Source organism: Miscanthus floridulus, chromosome 7 (genome assembly GCF_019320115.1).
Source record: "Miscanthus floridulus cultivar M001 chromosome 7, ASM1932011v1, whole genome shotgun sequence".
NCBI classification, from domain to species: Eukaryota; Viridiplantae; Streptophyta; class Magnoliopsida; order Poales; family Poaceae; genus Miscanthus; species Miscanthus floridulus.
In genome coordinates, this window is record NC_089586.1 from 132,321,698 (window position 1) to 132,337,257 (window position 15,560).

General features: G+C 48.6%; 2 protein-coding genes across 3 annotated transcripts; both read right to left on the bottom strand.

The window, feature by feature from the left end:
* Positions 1–1,168: 1,168 nt before the first annotated feature.
* Positions 1,169–5,170, bottom strand: LOC136464854 (uncharacterized). Of its 2 annotated transcripts, none has more exons than XM_066463799.1 (3): positions 4,022–5,170; positions 3,451–3,912; positions 1,169–1,978 (listed from the first exon to the last, which is right to left on the bottom strand). In XM_066463799.1, exons 2-3 carry the CDS (start codon positions 3,491–3,493, stop codon positions 1,398–1,400), a joined length of 624 nt encoding a protein of 207 aa, XP_066319896.1. In that variant the 5' UTR covers positions 3,494–3,912; positions 4,022–5,170; the 3' UTR covers positions 1,169–1,397. The 2 variants fall into 2 exon arrangements, 1 of the variants encoding a protein (XP_066319896.1); XR_010761286.1 differs by lacking the exon at positions 1,169–1,978 and adding an exon at positions 2,004–3,132.
* Positions 5,171–14,413: 9,243 nt separating this feature from the next.
* Positions 14,414–14,719, bottom strand: LOC136466312 (uncharacterized). Its single transcript, XM_066464693.1, has one exon. It carries the CDS (start codon positions 14,717–14,719, stop codon positions 14,414–14,416), a length of 306 nt encoding a protein of 101 aa, XP_066320790.1.
* Positions 14,720–15,560: the final 841 nt, after the last annotated feature.

A 15,560-nucleotide genomic window follows, 5' to 3' on the forward strand; every position in this document is an offset into this window, starting at 1 on the left:
TGCCAAGATATCAAACTGACCACTAAGCCTCAGAGGCGGATCTGCCATATACTTCTCCAACTCATTCATATCATTAGCATCATGCCCACTAGACTCATATAAGAAGTTCTCTAGTTCATCATCTCCATTGTCCACTAACAGGTCAAGCTGTATCTATATTCTTAGCATCATTTGACCCACCTTTAGGCCTCGAAGATGAAGGTCCAGCAGTAGCATAGAACTGGTACAATTTCTTGATGACATCAACAAGTTCATCAACATAAACTTGAGATGAGGTACCATGGAATTTTCTCATGTAGAACTCCATCAGCCTTTTCTTATATCTAGGATCTAGAAAGCAGGCAACAACAAGTGTAGTGGATGTTGTCTTCCAATATTTTTCAAACTTCCTACTCATAGAACTTGCCATTGCACTAATAGTGGTATCTTGACAAACTGACCATTCATCTAGTAAAATCTTTAACTCACAAAACCCTCTATAGAACAGATTTGCAGTGGGATATAAAGTACCAGACAACAGTTCAGTAAGATCAAAGAATTTCTTCAAGCATTGGAACAGTTTAAATGCCATGACCCATTCACTAGGAGGAGTGATTTTTTCATACCTACGACGATCTGACGATTTTAACCTCATGAATGCATTCTTGTAGTACAAAGCATCTCGAAGCATCAAATATGTGGAATTCCATCTGGTTGACACAGTCTAGTGAAAGGCCCTTGTTTGTATCCAATCCACACTTAGTTGCACGCTTCATGAGCTCCTCCCATTGCAATGGAGATCCTTTGACAGCAAGAACTAGTTGTCTAATATTCTCAATTGTGGGTGTGATTACACTCAAACCATCTCTAGCAACAAGGTTCAGTATGTGACAAGCACACCTCACATGGAAGAATATTCCATCACATATCAAAGACGTTGCACTAGCATTGGCCTTTAGATCAGAGATGATGTCTTTGACTGCTACTTCATTTGCTGATGCATTGTCCAAGGTCAGAGCAAACATTCTCTTGTCAATATACCACTTAACCATAAGTTCAGTAAATGTCTCCGACAGCTTTGTACTAGTATGACGACCCTCTACATGCACAAAGTTAACAATCCTTTTCTGGATAGGCCAATTGTCATCTATCCAATGTACAGTGACACACATGTATGACTTGTTCTGATTTGAAGTCCACATGTCCATGGTGGCACTAAACCGGCAAGAGACGGATTCGAAGTAGTCATACAACCTCTCCTTTTCAGCTAAGAACATGTTCATAATTTCATTCCTAATGGTAACCCGAGATCTGATTGGAAAGGTAGGACAGCAGGGATTTGATGAACTCAACAAAATACTCATGCTCAGATATATTAAATGGGTACTCATGCATGACTATTGCCAGGTAAAACTTTCTCAAGCTAGCCTCTTCATCATACCTGTATGGACCACAGCAGTGATGTCTTCCTTCCCATCTTTTTCCACTTTCAGCTGCTGCTGGCCCTTCACTATACTATGTGCCACCCTCAGATGGGTCCAAAATCTAGTTGTTCCATAATTACTCTCACATCTGCCCTTGTGCTTGCATCTTGGCCACTTGCAATGAGCCCAGACCTGAACATATGTCTTCCCATTGTCCTCAATGACCACCCTCTTCTTGGTAAAGTACTGCCATACATCAGATGTGCACCTTTTTTGCCTCTTCCCACAAGGCTGATCATCTTCAACAGGCACATGCTCATCACCCTCAATAGTGATGGCATTTGTTGTATCTGTTCCTTGCAGACCTTGCTGTCCAACATTTCCACCATCAGCAGCACCATTTCCACCACTGCCACTACCACTGCCACCTACATCAGCTGCACCAGCACTGCTGCCACTACCACTGTCGCCTCCACTTGGCAAAGAAACCACATCATCAGTTGCTGTTGCTGGACTAGATGCAGGAGTTGCACTAGACAGACACAAACCACTTGTTGACCTTGACATCTTAGATCCTGCCAAGACAAACACATGAATTAGTGTAATAACAAGGACGTATTAAATCTGTTCTATAATTGACTCAGCCACATTATATATCACAGTTAAGTTAGATACACCCACCCTTTCTATTTTATACAGGAATGAGCAACGCCCATTGTATCTCAATTTTGAAGTCAAAACTCTGTGCTACTAACAAAGGACATGCAAACAAGCAGAGCCAGACAAGCTGAAAGAAAATAATGTTGAAATCACCGGTTCAGCAGTAGCCACAAGCAAATGCATCCCAAGCAGAAGCAGGGGAACCTGACAGCGAGGCCAAAACCCAGAGCAGAGTAACCCAATAGGCTAATACAACTCACTACACCAAGATATAAGAATCAAATATCCTCAGAACAATCCAAGGAATAATCCTACTCCTACACACGCATTACGCATCGCAAACACATAATGGAACAGGATAATTTAGCAATACAAATAATAAGCAGACACTTTCATGAATAATACAGGATAATTTAGCAGTACAACTACCTGAGGTTGGAGTTGGAGTAGGAAGCGTGGTGCTATGCACCACGACGGGCAGCGGCGGCTCCAGGATGAGTCATCGCTTGGATCCTGACGAGCCAGCAGCAGAGGCGGCAGGACCCCCAGTCGGTGGCGTCATTGGTCCGCCGGAGGTCAGGCCGGCAGGGGCCGAAGGAGGCTGCCTGGTGCTTGCAGAACTCTAGACGGTGTCGGCTCTAAGGAGCTGCAGCGGTGCAGGCGTGCAACTTGCGGGAGAACCTAGGACTCTGGAGTCTGCAGCCTGCGCCCTGCGGGAGTCCGGCCGGCTGGGGGCGATGGCGCAGAGTCGTAGAGAGAAGGAGGCGGGCAGGCGGCGCCGCACGGGACGGATGACGGACGGATAGTAGGGTTCAAGGGTTGGCCGCCGTTTTTGCCTTTTTGGAACGGACGGGGGAGTAGCGCCAGGCCACCAGCGGACGGGAGTGGGCTCGGCTGCATCAATCAGTGATTCAGACATTCAGTGGGCCGGCGCGGGAATACGGGAATATCGTCGGGAATTTTCCTGCCCAAATACGGGAACCGTGAATACGGTCGGGAAAATCCCTTAACTGATTCCGTTCCCGTTCCTACCTAAAATACGGTGTCGGTTTCCCGTTTCCTGATTTTCCTACAAAAACAGTATGCGATCGGTTAATGCGGTATACGGTGTCGTACGGGAATTTCCCGTCCCATTTTCATACACACACACACTATGGGGGAGCTAGACGTCATGTAACCTGAAGAAACAATAAAGTTTTCATCAGAGAGACAACTCCATCAGCGGCCAGCTTCAGGTACGTACCTGGTCACCAGCTAATGCGATATGTACGTTCCGTGTGTGATATGATGAAAGAGATACTAGCTACCAACGCAAATATATGGCCTGCCGGCCAATCAGACTATGTTGTTGCATGTAATAAAGTAAAGTGAGCTGAAATTTTTTTACCTTTCAACTTGGGGACGACAGCAGTAAGTTGCATTTGTACCATCACCACAGGCTGCTGCCCTCAGACAGCATGCAGCTCACCAGCTCGTGTGCAATGTCATATCGGCATTATATATTTTGGTCCCCTTCCTTGGGCACAATAATAGCAATGTACTACTTAGGTACCCCCGGCGGCCCCGGCCTGTGGATGCTGCCTTTATCGATCTGCATCTATCTATCTATCTATCTTCGATCCATCCATCTAGTACTGGTTTCCTTCCTTCATCATAAACTACCACTGCTCATGTTTGTAATGATATGAGATGGATGCTACTGCTCTGCATCATCATGTTCATATATGCTCTTCAGTTCCCTGCTAACTAGCTCTTTTGCTGCTGGTACACCTGCTAGTATCCATCATATTATTCCTTCCACATATATATCATGGGCCATGGCTGCTGCCTGCATGCAGATGCAGCTAGCCTGTAGGCCAGTCCCTTGCAGTGAGAGATATTTCACAGCAATGAAAACACAAGTTAGCAAAGAAGGTAAACTGAAGGTAAAAAAAGGAGAAGTAGTACTCAGTTTGTACCAGCTAGCTGATTCATTCGTCTCTCACTATTGGGGGCCGGGTGATGAGTGAGTGTCTGCTGATGCAGCATCATCAAGATTCTCATCTCATCACATATGCATATATAGCAACTGCAAGCCATCACATGAGCATCACTGAAGATGCATGAGTTGGACGATGTGAATCTTGATGGTGCTGCACCTGCAAGCACCGACTGTGTTGTCTTGCTTGCCTGCTTGTTGCTTCATTCATATACACTGCAATCCATAGCAGCTAGCTTCTGTGGCTTCTCCAAGGTGATCCGGCAATAAGACGAAGCTAAGGTGATCCATATATATTTGCATCTAATATAGTAACTACTGAACCCCATGTATGCATCAGCAAGAGGAAAGAGAGGAGGGATTACTGAGACAACGACTATGAATGGAAGAGAGGAGCTGCAGATGCATGGGTGTTACGCGCTTCTCGCGCGTGTAATTTTATAACTCCTCGTTCTTATTAATACAGGACGGACTGTACCGGCCGGTTCTTTCAAAAAAATGAATGAAGAAGAGGACTAAAGAACCTGCATGCATCAAATTAAACAGCTAGCAGGTGCAAGCATGGATATGATATAGATGAGCTTGAGAGAGATGCATGGGTATATACAGCTACTACCTACATATCAAAAACAAGGAAGGGGGGTGGAGAGACATAGATATGCAGGGAAGGGAATCAATCGAAGAACCAAGAACCTACACACCGTATATCTATCTATCTGCCTTTCGACCTCAGTCGCTGCCGCCTCCGCCGCCGCCGAATTGAACAAGAACAAGGGGATGTCGAGAGGATTAATTGTTGTTGATCTATCTATAGCCACCTCACCTGTATCGATCGATCTAGAGAAGATTGTGATGGACACCTCAGCTAGCTCAAGAGAAAGGAGTGAGCTGACTTGAGCTGAGGGGGCTAGCTAGCTCTAGCTAATTGGCTACATATGGATCGATCTAGGCAAGCAAGACAGCTATAGCTAAGTATATATAAGGCCGGCCGGGGAATGAATAATAAGCAGAAGCAGAAGCAGCAGCTCAAGCAAATAAAACCCTAGCAGGTAGTAGCTAGGATCTTGGATGATGATAGGAACGAAGCTCTCCTCCATGGGATGAACTGAGAAGATGAGTGAGGTGAAAGGACCGGACGGACTAATGGAGAAGAGAGAGAGAGAGAGAGAGAGAGAGAGAGAGAGAGAGAGAGAGTAATGATAAGGTTTAAGTGAGGATGGAGCTATGAGCAGTTGCTGATGGGAATTATATTGCCTCTGTCTCTCCCTAAGCAATTAACAAGGAAAACTAAACAAAGAAAAGAAAAAAGTTGCTGGTAGAGGCGAGACCAGTTGTAAGCTAGCGTCAGATTGCTGACATGTGTGTGGCCCCGTGCTTTCGCGTGGGACTGGCCGGCGCACTAGGTTGTTTTCCACAGGGGGGCACCGGGCCACCCCTGCCCCACATGCATCTATCACAGTGCTAACCTTAATGATGCTTGATAAGGGACCGTGACGCCTAAGAGGAGGAGAGGTAATTAAGGCAACTTAAAATTCTACTTCTAACTAAGGACCTCTAATTTTATCCTAGTCAAAACCTATGTAGTAAAGTAATCTATCTAAATGTGCAACTACGATTTTGCTAGGTGTGTTACTATCTCTATCGCATAAAAGAGTGATGCAACCTAGGTTCTAAACATATCAACTAGCCTATCACTAAGCTAGGAAAGTAAACCACAAACCAAGATTACAATGTAAATACGGAAGCTTAAAGAGTGAGGATAGAGATATACAAACTCCCGTCGACGACTCCATTATTTTTACTGATATATCGAGAAGCGCGCAAGCTTCTCCCTAGTTCCACGTTGGAGCCCCTCGCAAGGAATCCCTCGCAAGGGCCAAGCTCCCGGTCGGGTAACTCCGTGGATAGCCCCGGGTCCTTCCCCATGCGCAAGGTGGGTCTCCGGTGTGTCTTCGGCAAGCCTCTCCCTGGACCACTCCCTCGCCGTCTTCACTATCAAGCTTTCGGCCAAACCGCCGCGGACCTTGTTCCCTTCGGTACACAGGTGGCGGCCACACCACAAACGCGGTTGGTGTGATCTCATAAGACTACAAGCCCCTCTGATGTACAACAATGGTGCGCTGCCAGCATCGAGTGATAAGAGGTGTGCAAACCTCACTAAACACTAGGCCTAAACCTCCAGCAAGCGCATAAGCAGTGGTCTAACTAACCTAAGCACTTCGCAAAGCACCTACGCTAATCACCTTAATGAATCACTAAGCACTATGCAAATGGAGATCACTAAAATTGTGTATCAACACCCTTGGTATGTTTCATCAGCTTCCCTCTACTCAAATAGCCGGTTGGGGTCTATTTTTAAGCCACATGAACAAAGTAGCCGTTGGGGACGAAACCCAGCTTTCTGCTACTGACCGGACGCTGCTGTCATCCTGACCGGACGCGTCCAATCGTCTCGACCGTTGAGCGCGTGCGTAGATATCGGACGCACTGCCGAGTCCGATCTCATCGACCGGACGCGTCCGGTCGCAATTCCGCCGCTCTGGAACCTCTCAGGACATGATCGGACGCTGCATTTTGTGCGTCTGGTCATCCAGTGCCGTTGCGTTCGGTCACACTGAAAACATTGCCGTGACAAAGAACAGTGTCATCGATGCGTCTGGTCACTGCTTCGCTCAGCGTCCGGTCACAGCTGTTGATGCCTACTGTTGCCGAGCAACTGATCGGACATGTCCGGTCCGCATTGGGACGTGTCCGGTCACCTCTGTTGAGCTCATTTCTTCGCGATCTTGCGTCCGGCTTGGTTCCCATCTTAGTGCTTGGACTTTGCTTGATATCTTGGGTCTTCTCTTGTGCTTCTAGGGTCTTGCTTATGGTGTTGATCGTGGGATCATCATGTCGCCTTCGTCCAAGTCACGTCTTGCACCCTATTGAACTACAAAACAATTACTTGCAAATTCATTAGTCCAATTTGGTTGTGTTGGTTATCAAACATCAAAATCCAAAGTAAATGACCTATGGTCCATTTTTCTTACAAGTGCTCTTGAACAACTTTCCTCAAAACACCAATAGCATATATTTTAAACGAATAAACATTTTTTTGAAACGAAGCACCAACACCAATAGCATAATGCCATCTACATTGTGGCACAAGCAACCATAAACTAGCAAGTAGCATCCATTCTCTATGTACTCTCTCCATCGTGGAACACAAGACATCCTAGAAATTGTAGGACGTATTTTTGTGAAGACGACGAAGCATGTGTTTCATTAAAAAGAAAGAAATTCTAGGACATACATAATTATATGGTAATCCAAATGGCGTATGCAACCCTTCTTGTTTTTATCATATTTGAGTTAGTAATAGAAACTAATGTTAGGTATATATGTGAATGTTGTGTTTCTAAACTGAGTTAGAGGGTTAGTTCACCTAGAATCATCCTTTATATTTTAGGATAAATTTGACCGCTTGATACCATATATATACCTTATATTTTAAGAGGGGGTGAAAGTATATATTTGATAGGCAATGACAGAAGGGCACGTCAGTTGTGCACACTAGCTACTTCTTATGACTAGTAGTGTGTCTGTGCTAATGCTACGGTAAAATACAAAATAAAATAAAATTTGTAAAAAAATAAAACAAACAATCAGATTCATGTCGTATAACCAAATATTTTTGTCACATAACTACCGTCAGTCTCTCTCACATACGAGTGGACCTCGCTCATCAGCCTCATAGCCTGCTTCTTTGATCTTCCTCTCGCCTGGGGCTTGCTAGCGGCCAAGAAGGAGAGGGCGAGGCCACGACAGAGACCGCGTGTGCGCCTGCAAGGCTGCGTGCCCTCCACGAGCACTGCCCCTACTCCCTTCGCTTCCTTCATGGGGTCCTCCGGTGTCTTCACTCCTCCGCCGAGCGTAGAGCCGTAGAAGGCCAAGTAGCAGGTATCGATAGTCTGGATGCCACCGCGGAGACGCCTCCGGAGCAGGACAGCACACGGAGTCGTGGAGACCGAGCCCGAGTCATGTCAGGAGGCCAAGATCGCATCCTTCATGGAGCGTCGGCGAAGCGGAGCGAGGTCACGCACGCCTGCGTGGTGGCGGAGCAGAGCACCTGCTCACCACATCTTCCGGCATCCTCCGCGTTCTCCTCGTGCCCTTCGGCGTCCTCCTCGCCATGCTCTCCCCGCGTCCTCCGTGCGCCCACTCGCGTCCAACGGGGATGACGTCCAAACAATTCACGCGATGGGGAAAAGAAGGAAAGAACTAACCCGTACGCAATATAAATTTGGGTGGACTTAGATTAAGCATGACCGTGAGGGTGCATGATCTGAATGATTTTGGGATCTTCAATGGGTAAGAGAAGAAGGCTTGAGGAGAGATTCAGGCCATTCATTTGTACGGAAGTTGGATTAGTGTACATAAATTTGGGTGGACTTAGATTAAGCATGACCATGAGGGTGGTTGAGGGGGTGGATTTGGTATGGAAAATTTTGGTCTTATTATTATATACAGGTAGAGATATCTCATGCTAGAGGTCTATAGTCTGAATCCTAGTGTAACATAATGGCCCTGTTCGTTTCTCTTATAATCTGTACTTTTTAGCTTGTTTTTTCAGCCGGAACAGTGTTTTTCTATCACAACAAATCAGTCGGAACAGTATTTCGACTTGTTTTTTTCAGCGAAACGAACGGGGCCAATAACCCCATTGTTTCAAATGTATCGTCAACATGTAGTTCCGTAACTATATATGTTTGTGTTGCAACTAAAATATGTACATAGTGCCATGGATATAATTTCAAAGAAAAGGAAACACAGGTTTATGGAACAAAACAGCTAGCCCCTAATAATGTTTTTGTTGCAACCAAAATATATATGCAGTGCCATAAGTACACTTTTTTCTTGTTGATTTGCTTTGTCCCTGGTCTTCTACCACTAGCTTGGTGGCTTGTAATCTGGCCTACAACGGGTTTACTCATAGCTCTGTCATGTAATTATCTTTCTCTTAATGAAATATGCGCTAAGATACATGAAAAAAATTACAAAGAAAAGGGAAGACAGGTCCATGCATGGGCCCTAACTACTAGCAGTGTGGATCGATGCTCTTGTGGCTGAGCCAAAGCATGCCAGTGTGCATAGTACAGGAAAACCGGACTGGGACCGAGAGGTGCAGGAGGCCCGGTATTGGCCGGTGTCCGGGCAGCCAACCATGCAATTCTCAGGTTGAGCCTGACAAGCTAGGCCAGGGCGACTGCCACGGGCGGGTCAGTCCATGTCTACTAAAGTTTTAAGGTCCACACCACCATAATAAATTGGAAATCACTTGTCACCCGACCGATGTGATCTATGGTGTGAGTGTGTGACAAGGATATGTGCGTGCGTGTCGCCTATATATGGAGTATATGTAGCATATACTGTATGTGTTTTCAGTCCTGCCACGACACCACCAGTTCCTCAAAGATCAAGGTGACGTGCTCGATGAGCTTACTAACGGGCATGTCCGAGTGGAATCTGGGTCCATCGTTCATAACAGGGTTGGCATAGCCCTCATGTGGCATTCCACTGCTCCTTAACCCGCCTCTCGACAGATGTCCGAGTCATTCCAAAGACTGACTTAGGTGGCCTGCTGGCCTCCTCTCGATGGAGATTCTATGGGCATGGCTCGAGGTCAGGATCGAACGAGAAGGTCGAGATGACCCTGTCCGCTTCTAAGCAGATCGGGCAAAGGCCGCTGGAGCTTATCTGTGTTTTCTCCCCTGGCTCTATTTTGACGTGAGGCGGCCTCGAGCCCTTCGTGGGCCGGCCTTCGAACCTCGGTCGGTCGCCGCTCATATTGAATGAGACGACTATCGCTTCGTGACGCGATGCAAAGCGTTGTGATGCAACAATTACATATACAATGCTTGGATGTATGGATGAATGCATGCATGAGAATGGATGAATGAATGATCATGCACTGGAAAAGTAGAACGGGGGTTGGTAAAGTTAACTCGATGGCTCGAGTGATGGGTTCGGAGAGCTCCTATCGGATATGTCCGAGTGGAATCCAGGTCCGTCATTCGTGATGGAGTCGGCATAACCCGCATGGGGTATCCCACTGCTCCTTACCTATCTCTCGGCAGCCGCCCGAGCAGTCCGATCGACTCGGGTGACTAGTTGGTCTCTTTTCGATGGAGATTCCGTCGGTGGGACCCTCCAAACCTTGCTTGGGAAGGCAGAGGGTCATTTGCGTGTGGTTGCGCCTCGTTTCCCATGCCCGGGTTACGGTAGTAGTGGGCCCCGCCCAGGCCACATTCTGTTAGCCAGGCGCCATTTTGTCGGGTAGGCTGCGTCCCGTCAGCCAGGGCCACGAACCCAAGGGGTCCGGTGAGATGGAGCACAAACCCAAGGGGTCGGGCAAGACGGAGCAGGTCACCACGCAGTGGGTGATGGAGGCTCGTCGTTCGACCGTGACTACAGATGTGCGCCGGGAAGACGTCGTCCAACCTGTTGAGGCAGCGGAGGCTAGGTCAGAGGCGAGTGTTGTCCCACCCCCAACCGAGCCGAATGTCGTTCTGACCACAGTCGAGCTGCCTTCGTCCTTGTCAATCGCACCATCAGCCGACGCAGCCGGGGGGCCATACTCAAATTAGAGTAGAAATAGTCAGTTTATGTAAAAGATGAATTCATGGGGGAGCTCCCGTGTGAACAGTTTTACATTCATGAAAATTTTAAGTTTGTTTTGTGATGAAATCACTTGTGAGGGGAAGCTTGTCCTGTCCGCCCTTTTTTACCCTTGCGTAGCTTTATTTTTTGTCCTTTCTTTTTCGCACCTACCCGTTGACCCGTAGGCTGCAACCTTAAGAACCCGGGCGTGGTCCGCGAGGCTCAGCTGCTTGTAACCGTAGGTCATGGCGGGGTGTGATCAGTCGAGAGGTTAAAGCGCAAGTTACGTAGGGTAATCAAACGAACGGAATGCCCTTTTGTTTGGGCGACGCCCTTTCATTTGGGCAAAAAGTATTACTACATGATAGTAAAAAAGGGGGTGGTATCGCACCGCCATGGAACCCCCGAGCGACTTAGGACAAGAGTGCTCGGCCTAGGGCGCTGTAGGAGAAAACATTGAATGGAAATAAATTGTAAGACCGAGCTTTAGGGAAAGAAACGACGTAATTGTTCGATGTTCCATGTGTTAGTGAGAACGTTGCCCTTGTCGTCCTTTAGTCAGTAGGCGCCCGATCGGATCACCTCGATCACTGTGTAGGGTCCTTCCCATGGTGGAGAGAGCTTATGTTTCTCCTTGATTGACTGGGTCCTCGAGGATCTTCACCTAGAATTTTCTTTCATGGTACCTATGGAGAGTTTGCTGGTATTGAGCGAAGTGGATAACAGTCGTCTCATGAGCCTCCTCGAGCAGGTCGACCGCGTCCTGATGAGTCTTCATGGCTCGGTCTCGATTGAAGGCCTTTACTCTGGGGGCGTCATGATCAAGGTCGGAGGGCAATATTGCTTCGGCTCCGTATGCGAGGAAGAAAGGGGTGAACCCTATGGATCAGTTTGGGGTCGTTCTTAGGCTCTAGAGGATTGCTGGGACGACTGCAACCCATTGCCTGACATACTTTTTGAGTCGGTCGAAGATGTGGGGTTTGAGTCCTTGGAGGACCATGCCATTGGCTTGCTCGACCTAACCGTTAGTACGTGGGTGTCCGACCGAGGCCCAATCGATCCTAATGTTGTATCCGTCACAAAAGTCCAGGAACTTCTTCTCGGTGAAGTTTATTCTATGGTCAATGATGATATAGTTAGGGACACCAAACCGATAGATGATGTTAAGGAAGAATTTGTTCACCTCTTCTGATCGGATATTGGTGATGGGCTTCACCTCTATCCATTTGGTGAACTTGTCCACCGCCACGAGTAGGTGAGTGAAGTCACCCTAGGCCTTTTTGAGGGGTCCGACCATGTTGAGGCCCCAGACCATGAATGGCCAGGTGATGGGGATGGTCTGAAGTTCCTGCACCAGCAGATGAGTCTGCTGAGCATAGAACTGGCATCCTTCACACCTGCGGACCACCTCCTCTGCATCTCATAGCGCAAAGGGCCAGTAAAAATCTTGGCGAAAGGCTTTCCCGACCAGCGACCTTAGGTCCATGGGATGTCCACATATTCTGGCATGGACTTTGAGGAGAAGTTGTTTCCCCTGGTTGGTTGGGATGCACTTCATAAGCACTCTCGACGGACTTTGCTTATAAAGTTCATCACCGATGGCAACGAACGTCTTTGCGCATCGAGCGATTCATTGCACTTCAGTCCTTTCTAGTGGGAGAACCTCCTTAAGGAGTGCCATCACAGCAACATCGGTGGGTGATGTTGCCATGGAGGCACCAAGGTCAGAGTGCCTGAGTGCTCGGTCGGGGTCAGGGCACGTTGGGGGGTCAGAGCCCCCGAGTGCTAGATTGGTGTTGGAGCGCGTTTGGGTCGGATCCTCTTAGATGCGGGCAGACGGCTCATGGAGGTTGTTTACAAAGACCCCGTTGGTTGGCAGTTCCTATCTGGCCGTCAATTTTGTGAGGAAGTCAGTAGCGTCATTGTCCTTTTGAGGGACATGATGCAGTTTGATCCCTCAAAACTTGTCCTCAAGCTTGCACACCTCCTAGCGGTACGCCACCATAAGAGGGCTCTTGCAGGAGGACCCCTTCATGACTTGGTCGATGACCAACTCTAAGTCACCGCAGATATACAGCCACATAGCGCCAAGCTTGATGATGCATAGTCCATTGATGAGGGCCTCGTACTCCACGGCATTGTTCGAGGTTGAAAAATGGAGATGGATTGCTTAGCGGAGCCTGTTCCCATTTGGGGATATCAGAACCACTCTAGCCCCCGAACCAGGCGCCATGACCGACCCATCGAAGTACATCATCCAATACTCATGGGTGACATCTGGGGTCAGGAGCTAGACTTCCATCCATTCGACGATGAAGTCGGCAAGAGCCTGAGACTTAATAGCGGTGCAGAGGACATATCTGATGTCATGGCCCATGAGCTCGAGAGCCCACTTGGAGATTCGGCCGGCGGCATTATGGTTACAGATGACCTCCCCGAGTGGGTATGAGGTGACGACCATGACCTCGTGGTCGGTGAAGTAGTGCAGGAGCTTCCGGGTCACCATCAGCACGATGTATAGAAGCTTCTGAACCTAGGGGTAGCGAACTTTGGCATCGGTGAGTACCTCACCAATGAAGTACATTGGTCGTTGGACCTTCAGGGGGTGTCCCAGCTCCTCCCTCTCGACGACAAGGGTGGCACTCACAACATGGTTGCTTGTTGCGATGTAGAGGAGGAGGGATTCTCCCTGTTCAGGAGCGACAAGGATTGGGGCCGACGTCAACGATGCTTTGAGGCTTTCCAAAGCCTGTTGTGCCTCCTTTGTCCAAACAGATGCGTCTGTCTTCTTGAGAAGTTTGTAGAGAGGCATCCCTCATTCGCCTAGTCGAGAGATGAACCAGCTCAGGGCGGTCAAATAGCTGGTGAGCCTCTATACGCCCTTGATGTTGCGTATCGGTCCCATGTTGGAGATGGCCATGATTTTTTCAGGGTTGGCTTCGATGCCGTGCTCAAACACGATGTATCCGAGCATCTTCCCCTTCGGAACCCTGAAAACACATTTTTTGGGATTTAATTTGACGTTGAACCTTCAGAGCTTTGCGAATGTTGTGGCCAAGTTTGCGATCAGGATGCTAGCTTGAGCCATTTTCACCACTATGTCATCTACATAGATGGCGATTGTTGGTTTTGGCCACTTGACTTGGTCAGGTTGGTCAGACGGGTCGATTTGGTCGGTGAAGCATCGTTGCATGCACCGTTGATAGGTGGCGCCAGCATTCTTTAGACCAAAAGGCATGGCTACATAATAGTACGAACCATATGGGGTGATGAATGAAGTCGTGACCTGGTCAGACTCTTTCATCGTGATCTGGTGGTAGCCTGAGTAGGCATCCAGGAAGGAGAGGATTTCGCACCCTGATGTGGAGTCGACTATCTGGTCTATGCGTGGCAAAGGAAAATGGTCCTTTGGGCATGCCTTGTTGAGGCCAGTATAATCAACACACATTCTCTATTTCTCATTCTTCTTTTTTACAAGAACAGGATTAGCTAGCCAGTCAGAGTGGTATACCTTTTTGATGAATCCGGCTGCCAGGAGTTTAGCGATCTCCTCGCCTATGGCCCTGCGCCTCTCATCATCAAAGCAATGTAGGCATTGCTTGGCGGGCTTTGAGCCTAGGACAACACATAGTGCATGCTCGGTGACCTCCCTTGGTATGCCCGGCATGTTAGAAGGTTTCCACGCAAAGACATCACGATTGGCGCATAGGAAGTCAGCGAGCTCGCTTTCCTATTTGGTAGGGCGCTTGGTCCCGATCCGCACCATCTTTGTCGGGTCGGTGGGGTCGATCCCCACCGCCTTGGTTTCCTCAGTTGGATGGAAGGCACTCGAGGAGGTTGGCCTGTTGTAGTCGGGGACTACTAGAGTCACTGAATTCCTGAGCTCCAGGAGCTCGGTGGAGTTGATGATGGTAGTGGTGAGCTCATAATGCTCGCGGTCGCACGTGTAGGCGTGCGAGAAGGTGCTACCTACGGTGATGATGTCGTTGGGCCCCAACATCTTTAGCTTAAGGTAGGTGTAGTTGGGGATGGCCATGAACTTGGCGTAGCATGGCTACCCCAAGATGGCATGGTAGGACCCCAGGAAGTCCACTACCTCAAAGGTTAGGACCTCCGAGCGAAAGTTGGCGTGGTTGCCAAACGTGATGACCAGGTCAATCTGCCCAAGTGGATACACCTGTGCCACTAGGATCACTCCGTGGAAGGGAGAGCTCACTGAGCGGAGCTTCGATCGGGGGATGCACATGGCATCGAGGGTGTCGACGTAGAGAATGTTGAGGCCACTACCTCCGTCCATCAGCACCTTGGTGTGGTGCTTCTTGCAGATGATGGGGTCGATGACGAGAGGGTATCGGCCCGGTCGAGCGATGTGGGAAGGATGGTTTGTCTGATCAAAAGTGATTAGGGAGTCATACCAGCTAAGGAAAGAGGGGATGGCCGACTCGGCGGTGTATGCCTCTCTGTAGCGTACCTTATGCTAGCGCTTGGAGTGGATAGCATTGGATCCCCCAAAGATCATGAGGCATTCCTCGGTGTTGGGGAAGCCATCTTCATCTTTGCCTGTCGCGCCTCCTTTCTTGGCCGCCTCCTCCTTGCCTTTCCTTTCCTTTGGCTTGGTAGCTTGCCGCAGGAAGCGCTTGAGGAGCTTGCAGTCCTTATAGAGGTGTTTGACGGGATAGGCGTGATTGGTGTATGGACTCTCCATGAGCTTGTCGAAGTGGTCGGGCTAGCCTTGCTGGGGCTGCTTGCCTGCTCGGTCGGCCGCAACGACCAAAGCTAGGTTGGTCGGTCAGCGCCGATCCTTCTTGTTCTTCTTTCCCTTTTGTGTGGAGGGGCACTCACCTTGGTCCTCATGCTTGGCCTTGCCCCTGTCCTGA